Raw genomic sequence first — 15,260 nt, forward strand, 5'->3', positions numbered from 1 at the left:
TAAAAATAAATTCTAATTAGATATCAATTCAGAAGTAGACAAAAATATAAATTTTCACATGATTTCATCGTAAATAAAAAAATTCGTGGAGAGAAATTCATGGATTTTACGTGTTCGCCAAAATTCGGAAAATTTTCAAACCCTATACCCTAAACAGAAATTTAACAAGATGGCCTAATTTTTTTTATAAAAAAATATATAGAAGAAATTAAATAAGGCTTGGGAAATTTATAATACAAATTGTCATTCTTATATTCATTTAGATATTTTCTTAACAAAAAATAATACATTGTGTAACATCGATAAACTGATCAAAAAATTTAAACAACCCTGTAATGCCCAACATTTTTATTTTGAGGTCATTTTGAGCAACTTTTGTTCTACAACAAAAAAATACCTTTCTTGCTTTTGGTCTGTTTTTTTCATATTTAGTAATTTAATTTGCATTTATCATGTTTAGATTATATTTATGTTTGATAGTGTATGGCTTTTTATACTGCTTCCTAGCATTGCCTTTTGCCTTTCTAGTTTTTTCATGTTTTTACAGCCCCTTTTTTCAACAAATGCTTGTTTTTCTCATTTTCTGCTATAGCGCGATACCATTGTCGTTTAAATGGTAGAAAAATGCGTGGAGGCATAGCTGGGACAATACAAAAAATACTGCCGACTTGTTTTTACAAAACATATAGGAAATGTTAGTGACAAACACAGTCAAAGATGACCTCAGAAAAAACGATTTTTTTTAAATGGCAAAGTCACAGAAAACAAGTAAAACTTTTTACCCTAGATTTTTTTTAATTTAATGAGCATTTGATTGAAAATTTGATTTTTGACGATTTTTCTTTATTTAAGTCCGCATAGAGGCGGGGTTGGATTGTAAAGGGATAATTACATAGAATGGCAGAGTGTTTGATTTATTTTTTTACTTTTTCGATTGATAAAAACTAAATCTTTTTGAATCTTGATTACGCTAATAAATCGAGCGTGCAATTCTATAAAAACGACCTTCAGATACCAAATTTCTAACAAATCAGTGGTTCGAGTTAGAAATCGTGGAAAAACATGTTTTTTTTTGTAAAAATAATCAAAAATGGAAGAATTCTCATATCTCCACCATCCCGAGAAAAGTTGACCTTGGATTCGTGATTAGGGATTTAAACTACCCTTCAGATTAATGTTTTTTTTTAATCTAAGAAGGGTCGGGCCACAGTTGTGTGAGTTGTGTTGGAAAAATCCATGAACGAGTCTTCTTATATTTTCCTAGAAAATATCACTCTAAAAAAGTACTAAATCGATAAATGAATTCATAGTTGATACTATTTTTCTGTTGAGTACTGACCCAGATACCATCAAAAGCAGTTTATGCGATGTTAAGAATGATTTTATTGATTTATATTAAATGTTTGTTTGAAGCTCATCTATAAAGTGATCCATTTTAAATTTGTTTCATGAATGTTTGTATATCTGGGCCCCAAAAATTCACAGTAGATTTCTTATCTCAACTCTCACTGCTCAAAACAAGCTATTTCCAGACTGATATCTCCACAAATTTCAGTCAAAACAACTCTCACAATCTCGCAAACCCCCCAAGTAAAGCAAAGCTTCCTTTACTTACGTTCTTTATCGTTGATCTTCATTTTATCCAACCGCGGATCGTCCTTATCGTTGTAGATGATAACCGCGCCCGCTCCGTGATTGTACGCGTGGCGCACCTTCTCCTCAAAGTTGCAATTTCCACGCTTGATCAGCGCAATCCACGGGACCTCCCGCGGGGGCAGCGGCGTCCCCAGCGTCCCGTTCCAATCCTTGGTACACCCGGTGTGATCGTTTTCGTTGTCCGACTTGGTGATGTGGACGAGCAGGCCTGTGCGGTTCAGGATGCGACCTTCACCGAACTTGCCGATCAGTTCTCCGTCCTGGACCAGGGCGTCGTCACCGTTGGTGTACGTGTAGTTGAGGAACGCCAGGGTGTAGCTGTCGAAGGCTGCCATCCGGCCGTCCTCCGCCGGGAGGGCAAAGGACGAAACTCCGTTGGAGAAGTCCTGCGAGGGCTGGGAGAACGACGTGAGGTCGTGGTGGCTCGGGGACGAGTTGGCCGCGACCAGCGAGGCCCCCACCAGCAGGGAAAGGAAGTTGTTCATGTTCACCTGATGGGCCAGGGCAGACATTCCGAACATCTTGTGAGTCTTTCCCTTGATTTCACTGTGAACACTTTGTACGCGGGGGTGGTTTGAACTTTCTAGAACTTATGAACTACACACACTAACAGACTGACTCCTGATTCTACGCGGCACAACTTCAGGACTTCAGGACAGCATCGTCGTCGGGTCGGCGCTTGGTCTACCCGCGCTCGTACTACGCAAAAACACGACTACAGCATTCGATTGGAGCCCTCGCAATCATCACTCCAAGCAATTAACGAGGGGGGAGACACAGCTGATAACAACTCCCCAACTCCTACGCGGTCGTCACTTTTTGCACACTAATACATCCGCTCGTGTGATAACTCACACAAACCCCCTCCGTCTTCACTTCAACTCGGCGATTGATTTCTGCAATCTAATCACCTGCCCACCGATAAACACTTTGCAGAGATAAGAACCCACAAACCCTCACAACTCGGCACTCTTCTTCCAACCGACTGGAAAAGCTGCGACCATCACTTATCACCGGCTCGCGAAACACTGACGGGAACTTCCAACCGCTCGGACGGCGGGACTTCCTGCTACTGGCGGCTCACGTTGGTGGCGATTCTTAAAATAGGAGCTTCCAGGCTGAAGCTGACCAAACGTAATGTAACGCGATTAGGTTTGGACGTGGTGTGGTGACAATCTGGGGGGGAAAAAAAGGACCAAAAGAGGGAAGAAACGTCGGTTAGTTATGGTCGTGGACAGGTGCATTGCAACGGCTGGTGATGGGAATGTCAAATGGAGTTGTGATTTTAAATCTGATTTTAATTTCTCGCGGTTCTGTTGTTCTGTGGTTGAGTAACGATAGTCGTGATTGATGGGTTGGTCAAGAGTGGAAGGTAGAACGTCGATTGTTGAGCAGTTAGAATTTCACGGCTTTATAGCAAAATTTAAATCAGGTATCGTATCGAATATATTAATTTTATCGAACCCTAAAGAAGATCCGGAACGTCTAATGAAGATTATCGTGGTTATATTTTATCCTAGCCTTTTTCGATCGATACAAATTCTTTGACACATCATTAACAAGTAAAGAAAACAACTTGAAATAAACTCAAAATAAAAACACATTAAACTAAAAAACAATCTTGGTAATTTTACCTCTTAAAACGTTTCCATCAAGTATCGCAAGGCGGAAGAAGAGAAACGCGTTGAAATTCGCGCTTTTGTAATAATATTCACATTATAAGACGACAGGTTACATAGGTGCTACAGGGTAATGGGTGGTAGGAGGATTGTGTCATGCGTTGAACAGATGTTACGAGTGTAGTCTCTGGTTGATTTGTGATTGCGTTTTGAAAGTGCTTTTAATTGTGCTATAACAAAAACACCTATAAAATATGTATTCGAATTTCATTTTACTGAGATTTTGTAAACTAAATCACAATTATTTTTTGAGAAAAATTAAATTTAATTGCGTAAATATTTTTCTTATATAGTTTTTGAAATTTTATATTTAATTATTTTAATTTTTCTATTTCGAAATATTTCAAAAACTTGCTTTCAAAGCTGTGGAATCTTTGCAAAAGCAGTCACATATTCTATAATCAAAACTCATTTATTTTGTTTGTTTAGTATTTTTCCATGCTATTCAATTTTTCTTTTCTTTTCCCAAGTTTTGCGGATGTTGGAATAAAATATTGGAAAGGTCAAACTTTAAAATTCATAATAAGATTCTTTCCATTTTGTTTGAAAATAGAGATTGTTTTTCAACTGGATGAAAAGCAAATAATAAGAATGAATCCCAGTTTGGGTCACAGAATCAAGTTCTTAAGAAAATCACTTGAAAAATTGACTCTAAATTTGTGTAAAAACGGAATCAAGTTGATAATTCAAAAGCTGATAAAAAATTACAAAATCAAACTGTATTCTAAGAGCCTACGAAAAATCATGCCAAATTCGCTTGAAATTTTTGAATAATCATTCCTACGTTGAGAATTGAATCTATTCAAAACAGTTTCTTTTAAGTTGGAGAGGAATACACTTTTTTTTAAATAAATTTCAATATCTTCAATATCAATTGTGATTTCAGATTTGAAAAATAAATGAAAAAGTTTTTAAAATTTAATTAACGAGCCATGGTTTTAGCATTCGAATGAAAAAAGTGTTTTGAAATGCATCATACACCTGTCCAGTTGTATTGCAATCATGAGTTTATAAAATATCTAAGTATTGACGAAAATTTTATTTTTTTGGGAAATTTTTTTTTGCGGTGCTGTGCATTCGAATTTCGTAAAAGTTCAAAATATTTTTAAATTCAGCCCAACACGGTGGGTAAGAAGGGGATTATTATGCAACTTGCATGCACCTCGGAAATTCTTTCTGGAGGTTGTTGGGGGGACTATTCTGAGTCAGAAAAATCAACTCCCAAAATATTCTGTCGGTGAAAACTGATTTTATCTCGATTTGAAGTTCAAAAACCTAATATATCAGCTAAAACTCAAAAATACTTCTAAAAACTCGGTCTATCTCTGGACAAAGATGTACATTTTCATCTAGATATCAATTTTTAGTTCACAAAATATATCCCTGACATAGTACACCTTAAATCGATCCATTACTTGAGTCCCAGCGTCATCAGAAGGTGTAAAATAATGTATTTCAAAAAAAATATTTTCAATTAGCTCTGGTAAATAAACTGTCATGTCTGAATTCAAAACCTAATGATGTAGCATTGTTGCAAGCGCAATGAAGAACAATTTTGCAGAAAAAAGTATGAAATTTTATCCATTTACTGTAAAGTTATGTCTATTTTAGCGGGAAAATTTCTGCCAATTTTCAAAATTCTTCGATATTTAACTCATTCCTGTTATAAACAGCTACTATGATCATACTCAGGAGGATGTAACAAAAATTATAATTTGGCGGTCATTCAGGGGCTGGTTACGGTGGGTATACTGAGCTAAAATTCCAAATATGAGCTTGATTGAACTTAACAGGAGCTGGCGTTTTGCATTGGATTTTTGAATGAGATTTAACCCGTAGAAAACACTTTTTTTTTCAAAAATGTAGATTTTTTAGTCACTTTGGCCACTGAAGCGTTTATTTTCAACATCATTGGCGTGTAGGACAGATCCTTGCAGATGTTTTGGTATATAGAACATTGAATTGAAGCACTCTGGAGCTCTGTACAGGCCTTCAAAATTTTGTTTTTTTTTTTTTAGAAAAACGTCTCAGCAGAAAAGATAAGCGTCGCGCCATTTCATTTTGCTCAAAACTTCAATGTTATATAGGTCAAAACATCCGCAAGGATCTGTCCTACACGCCAATGATGTTAAAAATAAACGCTTCAGTGGCCAAAGTGACTAAAAAATCTACATTTTAGAAAAAAAGTTTTTTCTACGGGTTAAATCTCATTCAAAAATCCAATGCAAAACGCCAGCTCCTGTTAAGTTCAATCAAGCTCATATTTGGAATTTTAGCTCAGTATACCCACCGTAACCAGCCCCTGAATGACCGCCAAACTATAATTTTTGTTACATCCTCCTGAGTATGATCATAGTAGCTGTTTATAACAGGAATGAGTTAAATATCGAAGAATTTTGAAAATTGGCAGAAATTTTCCCACTAAAATAGACATAACTTTACAGTAAATGGATAAAATGTCATACTTTTTTCTGCAAAATTGTTCTTCATTTCGCTTGCAACAATGCTACATCATTAGGTTTTGAATTCAGACATGACAGTTTATTTACCAGAGCTAATTGAAAATATTTTTTTAGAAAAAACATTATTTTACACCTTCTGATGACGCTGGGACTCAAGTAATGGATCGATTTAAGGTGTACTATGTCAGGGATATATTTTGTGAACTAAAAATTGATATCTAGATGAAAATGTACATCTTTGTCCAGAGATAGACCGAGTTTTTAGAAGTATTTTTGAGTTTTAGCTGATATATTAGGTTTTTGAACTTCAAATCGAGATAAAATCAGTTTTCACCGACAGAATATTTTGGGAGTTGATTTTTCTGACTCAGAATAGTCCCCCCAACAACCTCCAGAAAGAATTTCCGAGGTGCATGCAAGTTGCATAATAATCCCCTTCTTACCCACCGTGCCCAAACATGCAAAATATGACTATCAATGCAGAAACTAGCATTTTAGATTGTTTTCAGTTGATTTGATTTTTTTTTTCAATATTTGCCACGGCCTAAAAAAATAATGTTGATTTATTTGAAAAATAAAACATGGAAACTTGCCTTTGGTCCCCTAATAAAATATTATTATTTTTAAATAAAATTTTTGGTAATTTAATCTTTCTGCACAAAAAAGTTTAGAAAAATTAAGGATTTTTTTTCAATAGTCCTCATTATAACCTTCCCCGAGCAGACGGTAATAACAAAATCCATGCCATTTCAATAACTAATGCTAGAATTATGGAATATTCTTTCAATATCCATTTTTGAATAAGAGTTTAATGACAGTTTATAATATCATAACAAAATTTGTTAGTGGTTTGATATTGGTTGAAAGCCAAAAAACTTGGGAATAACAGTTTTTGTTATGGAAAAATAAAATGATCGAATTAGTTGTTGAAATAACAAAAAAGAATAACAAAAATAACAAAACTTGATATGGGGTAATTCTCCGCCAACTCACACAGCAGTTGCCCCGACCCCTCTTCGATTTGCGTGAAACTTTGTTCTAAGGGGTAACTTTTGTCCCTGATCACGAATCCGAGGTGCGTTTATTGATATCTCGTGACGGATGGGCGGTACGACCCCTTCCATTTTTGAACATGCGAAAAAAGAGGTGTTTTTCAAAAATTTGCAGCCTAAAACGGTGATGAAATAGAAATTTGGTGTCAAAGGGACTTTTATGTAAAATTAGACGCCCGATTTGATGGCGTACTCAGAATTCCGAAAAAACGTATTTTTCATCGAAAAAAACACTAAAAAAGTTTTAAAAACTCTCCCATTTTCCGTTACTTGACTGTAAAATTTATTGGAACATGTCATTTTATGGGAAATTTAATGTTCTTTTCGAATCTACATTGATCCAGAAGGATCATTTTTTCATTTAGAACAAAATTTTTCATTTTAAAATTTCGTGTTTTTTCTAACTTTTCAGGGTTATTTTTTAGAGTGTAACAATGTTCTACAAAGTTGTAGAGCAGACAATTACAAAAAATTTGATATATGGACATAAGGGGTTTGCTTCTAAACATCACGAGTTATCGCGATTTTACGAAAAAAAAGTTTTGAAAAAGTTGGTCGCCATCGATCATGGCCGTTCATGGTCACCCGCGACAGACACGGACGACGAAACAAAGAGAAACGCAAAAAGTAACTTTTTCTAAACTTTTTTTTCGTAAAATCGCGATAACTCGTGATGTTTAGAAGCAAACCCCTTATGTCTGTATATCAAAATTTTTGTAATTGTCTGCTCTACAACTTTGTAGAACATTGTTAAACTCTAAAAAATAACGCTGCAAAGTTAGAAAAAACACGAAATTTTGAAATGAAAATTTTTGTTCTAAATGAAAAAATGATCCTTCTGGGTCAATGTAGATTCGAAAAGAACATTAAATTTCCCATAAAATGACATGTTCCAAAAAATTTTACAGTCAAGTAACGGAAAATGGGAGAGTTTTTAAAACTTTTTTAGTGTTTTTTTTTCGATGAAAAATACGTTTTTTCGGAATTCTGAGTACGCCATCAAATTGGGCGCCTAATTTTACACAGAAAAAAAGTTGAATTTTGGAATGTTGAAAATTTGGTAGGTTGAATATTACCTCTTTTTGCCTTTCTTACTAAAGAAAGGTATAGGTTTTACTTTAAGCCAGGACGTCATTTCCAGCTTCGTAAATATGTCGATTCAGCATGAATTTTAAACCGAAAAATCGCTAAAAAATCACACTGCATCGATTTTCGACGCTCTATCGATTCACCTTGCAAATTATTGAAAAACACCTCTTTTTTCGCATGTTCAAAAATGGAAGGGGTCGTACCGCCCCTCCGTCACGAGATATAAAAAAACGCACCTCGGATTCGTGATCAGGGACAAAAGTTACCCCTTAGGACAAAGTTTCACGCAAATCGAAGAGGAGTTGGGGCAACTTTTCCCGATTTCGTGTGAGTTGGTAGAGAATTACCCATATGAATAACATAAAACGTTATTGGCCTAGTATTATCAAACATCAAAAAATGTTATTCCCACGTTATTTCTTTCTGCTCGGATCAACTTTACTGAAACCACCAAATCAATCAGAAAATTCCTCCAAAGATACAATTTACATATATTTACCTACCATTTTTGTATGGACACTGTCAAATTTTGTAGATTAAGCCCATTTGAAATGATTTCAAAATTTTCATAATATTTTTTTTCTCAAATGTCATAAAATTAACCCTCTGCTGCCCAATTTTGTTTTTTCCAAAATATTTATTTTTCCCGTGCTCAGGAGGTCAGTTTGAGCATTTTTTGTTCTACGAAGAACTTTACTTCTCTTGTTTTATGTTTTTCTTGTTTTGTTTTTAGTACTTTAATTTGCATTTATCTTGTTTAGTTTATGTTTGTTTTTGGTAGTATTTGGCATATTCTCCCACCTAATATAATTACATTTTGCCTATCTATTTTTTCACGTTTTTACAGTCACTTTTTCAATTTTTTGCATGTTTTTCACATTTTTTGCTATAGAATGGCACTGTCATCATTTAAATTGCAAAAAAAGCGTAGAGGCATAGTCTGGGACACTACAAAAATTACTGCAAACTTCTTTTTACTGGAAATATAGAAAATGTTACTAAAAAACACAGCCAAAGTTAACCCCTAAAAAACTGATATTTAAAAAAAAACCTCCAATAGAGAAAAATAACAAAAAAAACATTGGCAAAGTCACATAAAACGAGTTAAACTTCCAACCATGAATTTCTCTAAAATTTCAAGAGTTCTTCTTTCCAATGCTTTTTAAAGATCAAACATCGGTTGGAAAATTCGTTTTTTGGCGATTTTTTAGATCGAAGCCCGTCTAAAGGCGGGGTTAGGTTGTAGAGGGTTAAAAATATTCGAAAATAAATCATTACCCACCGGTAAATTTTTTTACCCACACTTTTTTATAGCTCAAAGGTTGCGGTGTTTTGTCCCCTAAAAGACAGACAAAATATCAAAATAAAACAAATGGATTGCAGGAAATAATTGTTTAGTCAAAAAGCTGGTTGAAAAATCGTATAAAACAAATCCTTATTAACACGCTTTTTTTCTGAATAGTCTTCTTCATACCTGCTGAAGACACCAAAACGATCAAAAAATTCCATCAAAAATTACAAATTTTTGAATATTTAAGTAATATTTTTGTATGTACAGTTGCCAAAATTGTATGGTGCCTTGTGGCCATAGGGAAGCCCCCAACAAGTTTGAGCCAAACAAAAAAATAAAAAAGATATAACATGCTTGAAATTTGTAATGTTATTGAAAACTTGCTGCCAAAGTTGATTAGTCAAATTTATTTACTGTATTGTATAAAAATCATCAGAAGCTACCATTTCAGCTCACCCAATCTTGCCTCAATCTGGCTCAATTATGCTCTCTCATCACAAAAGAATTCCGTTCCATTTCCTCCTTGCTCGACTCACCAAACAGAAACCGCAGCTCCACGAAAACAAAGAAAATCCGACGCCACCATCGAGAATGTTTTTGTTTTGTTTTTGTGATGATTTTTCACTGCCGTCTAATTTCAAGCGTACCACATCAGACGTCAGACACCATTTAAAACACACACGTGTGCGGTTGTTGGATAATTGCACTCCAAAACAAAGAAAAAGCACTAAAAATGTCCCGTTTTATGGCCAAACCCGACTTGCGGCTGTCAACGGACCGAAAAAATGACTTTTCGTGCAAGGTACTTTAGTCATACCTCTTGGACAATTGCCTAAACAGTTACTGTAGTTAAGTTGGCTTCTCTTTGTGTCTCGTTACGCGCTCGTTCGGCGGAACTTGGAACATGACACACACCGTGTGATGACGCGGGTGTGTTCTGGAAGAGATCTTTCCATCACACGTGGAGATTACCCGGAGGCGAGATATCATCTTGGATTCCGTTACCCGGGCAAACGCAATTAAACTCGATTAGACGCAATCAACGGGCCTAATCACACGCTCTGTTTGGAGCTTCTTGCTCTTCTTTGGGAGCTTTCAAGCGATATCAACTAGTAGAAGCTTCGAGCACGTTCCGTCAATCAGACGATGCTTATCGAGCTGATAAGCTTTATCGATGACAGCTTAGTTCCATGCATTTGGTCAAAACAAAACAGGTAGGAAGAGTGATATCAAATCCGTGGACGAGATTTGTACAAAATGAATTCCGCAATAATGGCACTTGTATGCAATACAATAAGGAACTTGCATGCAAATGTTCATAGCGACAAAGTGACATCTATTGAGTAAAAGTTAAAAGTAGACTTATTTTCAATTATAGAAGGATAACTGCGACTGAAATCCATTACAATGTATCTACAAGTTCTTAGCGGTGACCCTAACTGTAATCTCATTCATTTAGCAAACCAATCCCAACAAAACAGAGTCACTAGCTGCGGCCATCCCTTGGGGCTCCACAGCCATCTCGATATACAGCTACTGGACCAAACCAGTTCTTCCTCTCGACTATCCAGGCTCTATTCAAAAGTCAACCAACAACACCAGATTGCAATTACACGGTTTAATGCTTTCCCCCTTGGTTTGCATTGGCCTACAACCTCCTCCTAGCTTCTGAACCACTTCTACAAGCAACCTCCAAGTTTACGACGGCACTGCCTCGAGATGCAGCAGCATCGCTCCGCTAAGTGCACTTTCATGGCATCGGAGAAATGCTTCTCATTCTTTGCAAAAAAAAGGCAAAACGCACTCGTAGCTTCTCGTTCTGCAGCCAAAGGTCAGTCGACTCGACCAACGGGGCCGCCGCAATAAATTGGACATCGTACCGCTGCTAATCCACAGAACCTCTGAAACACTTTCATGTCCGACCAGGTAATGGAGTCAATTTCCCATGCCTTGACCGTGGCCGCCGCCGCCGCGGAATCAAAGTCAAGTTTCTTCGTCGCGGTTCGTTGAGCTGAGCCGCATGTGTGAGTGAGCCTGGGTTGGTTTTGTTTTGCCGGGTGGTTGGCAGCGCAAGAGAGTTATGGCTGAGTCGTAGATTTCAATAGGCCCGGCTAGAGGCGAGCTCTGTTGACCGGTTGTGGCAGGGTGGGATGCAGGTCGCTTGCTGGACTAACGTCATGATTCGAATTCCCGGACGCTTCGAAACCCGGACACTCCATCTTGTTTTATCAATTATTTGGATATAAGTTCGCATTATGAATGTCAAAACTGTGTTATTTGATGAATTCCAACATCAACTTTCATTTAAAGTTTGTTTGAACGTTGTAGTTAATGCCAAAACAATTAGATACAATAAAATTATAAGTTTACCAAAAATGCGAAACATTTCACTTGAAATATTTCATAGGCGTTCGAAGCACCGGGAAGGCAAAGCAGAAATTTGTGGTTTCGATTTCCTTGAATTCTAGTGAATTTTTACATAAACTATTGATTGTTTTGATGTTAACAGCTTATTTGAGACCTAAAGAATGTCATTTACTAACATTTCAGTCCCAATTTGTGCGATTAATAAGTAAAATCGAGTGTCCGGAATTCGAAGCAAAAGTGTCCGGATTTCGAATCAGCTTTTATCAGTGTCCGGAATTCGAAGCACAACAAGTCATTTTAATTTTAAAATTCTGATGAAAAATTGTTAGAAAAGACATATTTTGCATGCATTTTCTTGAAACTGACTGTTTATACTACATCCTTATGATATTTCTACATTTCCAACTTTTTACATGATTTTTTGACAGCTATAACAAAAATGATATGGCACTAAGTGTCCGGATTTCGAATCATGACGTTAGTATGTTTGAGATATTTGGTTGGAATCTGCTTGAGGTCGAGCAATATCCAGGACGGGTTATTTGATACAAATGAGTAATTCAGATCATAATGGAGGTCAAAGCTATCAATTGAAACTGTTAAAACGTTCTAGTGTTGTTTATTCTTGTTTTCCCATAATTTTGAAGACTTTATGTCAAAATCCACATCCAAAACTCATTCCCCTTACATATTGAAGGAGTTCAGCACGCCAACCCTGAGTCCATCTCTTGACCACTCTTTACGTACGACTTGCTCGAAGAAGCTTTTGCGGTTGAACAACTCCTAGCCTGTCCGCTCCCCAATTCCGCTCTCCCCAACCCAGCAAACTCCTCTCAAACGGCAAGATCTACAACCCCCGCGACTTGAAGAAGTTGTGGTGCGAACTCGAGGAAGTGAGCAAAAAAAAAACAGAATCCTCAGCGATTCAGCTTGAGAGACTACGTAGAGACTGTATACGCAGAGAAAAGGGTCATTGTATGCATCAAGGTTAATTTGTAGACGACTTGCTTGCTCGCGGAATGACACAACCCGTTTGGTGAGTAGGAGGAAGTATTTAAATTTGTTTGTTGAAACACTTTTTTTTCATTGAAAGATTTACATTGTTTTAACTCAAAATATACCGAAAGCAAAAAATCAAATCAAATTATTAGCTCTACTCGGAACTAGGTGTCCGAAAGCTTGATTGTTGAGGCAATTGCAAACCGCTTTTGACACCTAAGCTTCCATCCACCCCGGATTCGAACTGACAATCTTTGGATTGTAAATCAAACTGCCTACCAGCGACTCCACCGAGACCCAGGAAGACGACTCTTACACCTGGACTAACGATCTTATTTCTAGGTTATTGCACATAAATAATGATAACTCGCGGCAGGGGGGCCAGATCTCCTTTTTGACCTAGTAATTTTGGCAAGATCTTGTCGAGGACACTTCACCCGCATTGTAAATATATGGCTACTTCCATTCATCTTCAGCCAATCTAAAAAATGGCCTCATCGGAACCACTATCCGGAATACCCGGAGTGGCCGTATTGTGACAGGATCCTGCAAGGACAGTTGACATACGTTCTAGAGTAAATATCTGACTGATTCCACGATGTTTGAAGTGTCGCATGACCATCTTGAGTGATTTTAAGGAATGGCCCCCATTGGAACCGGCATCCGGCATGTCCGGAGTGGCCAAATGTTGACAGCATCTTGTCGCGGACACTTGGCATTAGCTGTAGGGTAAATATCTGGCCAATACCACAATGTTTGAAGTGTCGCATGCCCGTTTCGAGATATTCTCAGGAATGGCCCCATGGGAACCGGTATCCGGAATATCCGGTGTGTCCATATTTGGTTAAGGGAACTTGACATGAGTTGTAGAATACTTGAAGTGTCGCATGACCATTAGGAGTTGTTCTGAAAATTGGCCTCATGGTAACCGGTATCCGGAACATCTGAAGAGGTCATATCTTGACATGATCTTCTTTAAGGCACATGGAGTGAGTGAACTAGTTAATATCTGGCTGATTCCACGATGTTTTAGTGGCACATGATCATTTCGAGAAATGCTAACGAATGACCCTACAGGAACCAGTATCCGGAATGTCCGGTATTTTGACAGCATCTTGTTGAGGGCACTTGACATGAGCTTTAGAGCTACAACCTGCCTTATTCCACAATGTTTGAGGTGACGAATGGCTATTCGGAAAAATGGCCTAATGGGAATCGGTTTCCGGAACAACAACATTGCAGGTTAAGTATTCAAAACTTCAGGCATATCTTTCAAAAATCGTGGCTATAAAGTAAAGTACTCATTAGTATTGAACATTAAGGTAAAGCACTCCGGTGTTGGGCATTAAAGTAATGAACTTTTGTGTTGATAATTGCAAAAAAACACATTCTTAGACATTCATGAACATCTATTATTCGACATTAAGGAAAAATAGGTAGTCTTGTGTTGAAAAATATTCTAGGACAGTTATGAACAGATCTTTACAAAAAATATTATAGGACATTTATGGGCAGACCTCTACAAAATATGGTAGGACATTTATGGACAGACCTCTACAAAATATTGAATCTAAAAAATATTCTAGGACTTTTATGGACAAACCTCTACAAAATATTTAAAGATATTATGAACAGACCTTAAAAAAAATCCAGGCCATTTTTGAACAGATATCTAAATCATATCCTAAAATATTTATGGATAAACCTTTAACAAATTTTAGGCCGTTTATGGACCTTTCAAAAATATCTTAGGACATTTATGGACAGACCTCTTCAAAATATCCTAGGACATTTATGGACAGACCTCTACAAAATATTATAAAATATTTTTGGATAGACCATTAAAACAAATTTAGGCCGTTTATGGACAGACCTCTTAAAAATATTTTAGAACATTTATGGACAGACCTCTTCAAAATATTTTAGGACATTTATGGACAGACCTCTAAATCACATTCTAAGACATTTATGGACAGACCTCTTCAAAATATCCTAGGACATTTATGGACAGACCTCTACAGAATATTATAAGATATTTATGGATAGACCATTAAAACAAATTTAGGCCGTTTATGGACAGACCTCTTAAAAATATTTTAGAACATTTATGGACAGAACTCTACAAAATATTATAACATATGTATGGATAGACCATTAAAACAAATTTAGGCCGTTTATGGAGAATCCTCTTAAAAATATTTTAGAACATTTATGGACAGACCTCTTCAAAATATTCTAGGATATTTATGGGCAGACCTCTACAAAATATGTTAGGACATTTATGGACAGATCTCAAAGAAATATAGGATATTTATAGACAGACCTCTAAAAAAAAATTCTAGGGCATTTATGGACAGACCTCTATTATTCAACGTAAAGATCACTCTTTTGTTAGACATTAGGGGGAAGTACCCTAGTATAGAACATCGGGTGAAATCACTCTTACATTGGACATTAAGGTAAAGCACGGTAGAGTTAGATATTTAGGAAGCACGGTAGAGTTAGCGGGTCTCGTGGCGCAGGGGTAGCGGCTTCGGCTGCCGATCCCGATGATGCTATGAGACGCGGGTTCGATTCCCGCCTTATCCACTGAGCTTCTATCGGATGGTGAAGTAAAACGTCGGTCCCGGTTTCTCCTGTCTCGTCAGAGGCGCTGGAGCAGAAA

General features: G+C 36.8%; 1 protein-coding gene across 1 annotated transcript in view; it reads right to left on the minus strand.

Annotated features, from left to right (window-relative positions):
* The window catches only part of LOC120417222 (uncharacterized), a 126,073-nt gene that overhangs the window by 72,215 nt on the left and 38,598 nt on the right, over positions 1-15,260 (minus strand). Inside the window, exon 2 of the mRNA XM_039579183.2 lies at positions 1,616-2,832. Coding sequence (XP_039435117.1) covers positions 1,616-2,177 — 562 coding nt within the window. The 5' untranslated portion in view covers positions 2,178-2,832. The remainder of the gene's footprint in view (positions 1-1,615; positions 2,833-15,260) is intronic.

Source organism: Culex pipiens, chromosome 2, assembly GCF_016801865.2.
Source record: "Culex pipiens pallens isolate TS chromosome 2, TS_CPP_V2, whole genome shotgun sequence".
Lineage (NCBI taxonomy): Eukaryota > Metazoa > Arthropoda > Insecta > Diptera > Culicidae > Culex > Culex pipiens.